At 33.3% G+C, this 1,532-nt stretch overlaps 1 protein-coding gene across 1 annotated transcript in view; it reads left to right on the forward strand.

Annotated features, from left to right (window-relative positions):
- Window positions 1-1,018: 1,018 nt before the first annotated feature.
- The window catches only part of TMEM68 (transmembrane protein 68), a 52,519-nt gene continuing 52,005 nt past the window's right edge, over window positions 1,019-1,532 (forward strand). Inside the window, exon 1 of the mRNA XM_006871846.1 lies at window positions 1,019-1,343. Within this exon, the coding sequence (XP_006871908.1) occupies window positions 1,019-1,343 (325 nt within the window). The remainder of the gene's footprint in view (window positions 1,344-1,532) is intronic.

Below are 1,532 nucleotides of genomic sequence, written 5' to 3' on the forward strand. Positions count from 1 at the left end.
ACTCGTTGGCACTTAACAACAAGTCTACAAGCAAGATGGTCTTAGCATAAAGACAACATGTAATTGCTTTTCTATTTCAGTCCTCAAAGTATTTGAATTGATAATGATATCATCATGGTTGTGATGTGCCATGGAGTCGATTCTGACTCATAAGGACCCTGTACAGGGTTTCCAAGGTTGTAAATCTTTACGGGAGTAGAAAGCCTCATCTTTCTCCTGCAGAACAGCTGGTAGTTTCAAACTGCCGACCTTAAGGTTTGCAGCCCAATTCATAACCACTACGCTACCAGAGCTTCTTTAAAATGATATAGTATGGACTAACTGGTTTTAATGTTTTCAAAATCATTGGTATAATATGAACTATGGTTCTCAGAATACATACACTGAAGCTTGGGTTCAGATACTTATCTAGTTTCTTTTAAGTCAGGTGACTAGAGAGTGCATTTTATAGCTGCATTTTCATATACTTATCATTTAAGAAAATTTCAGTGACTTAAAAATTATGCTGATAAACTTTTATTATCCTGTAATGTCGGCTTTAAAATAACAGCTTTTCTGTAAAATTGTTCCTCTATAAAAGACTATCAGAAATATTATTGCATTTCTCATACTGAATCAGATATTTGTATTTTTATTTTGTAAAGAGCAGTTAACCCAGTTTAAGATGCATGTATCTAACGTGATCCACTCTAAGAAATGAGCCAGTTTATTAAGACAAATCTGAGTTTCATTCTTCAGCTTTATTTTCACCTCTTAATGATAGCTTACAAATTATTTGAAAAGGTAAACTTCATCAAACAAATGAAACTGTACTTTTCACATTTACATTTGCAGTAAAGATAACCATTAACCATTCACTCATTTTGGCATTACAAAATGATTATTATTTATGCATACCAAAACATTTTCTGTTATAAAGATAATAACTTTGGATTATTTTTCTCTTCTAGTGCAGAATTAAAGAATTACTATGACAATGAAGAAAGACACAGAATTTATCATTTTCACCTAAAGAAAAATGATAGACAAAAATCAAACCTGTGATGCAGGGCAGGATTCTATGCCCTATATGATTTGTCTGATTAACATACTTGGAGGATGGTTTGGTGTGGAGCAATTGGAGGACTATTTGAATTTTATAAACTATCTCTTGTGGGTTTTTACACCACTAATACTTTTGATACTTCCTTACTTTACTATATTCCTTCTCTACCTTACAATTATTTTCTTACACATTTATAAGAGGAAGAATGTATTAAAGGAAGCTTATTCTCATAATTTATGGGATGGCGCAAGGAAAACCGTGGCAACTCTCTGGGACGGACATGCGGCGGTTTGGCACGGTAAGCAAGAATACTTTGATCTCTTTGTGTTGCTATACATGTGTGTGGCACCGGAATTTCATTATCTTTTTGTTTTAATGACTAAGATACTGGAAAATATGGAAGGGATCTATCCGGTACATTTTCAATTATCTATTTGCATATGTAAGTGTTGTTAAGTACCACTGAGTCATTTCCAACTCATAGTGA

The sequence above is a fragment of the Chrysochloris asiatica genome, unplaced genomic scaffold (assembly GCF_000296735.1).
Source record: "Chrysochloris asiatica unplaced genomic scaffold, ChrAsi1.0 scaffold00176, whole genome shotgun sequence".
Classification (NCBI taxonomy): domain Eukaryota; kingdom Metazoa; phylum Chordata; class Mammalia; order Afrosoricida; family Chrysochloridae; genus Chrysochloris; species Chrysochloris asiatica.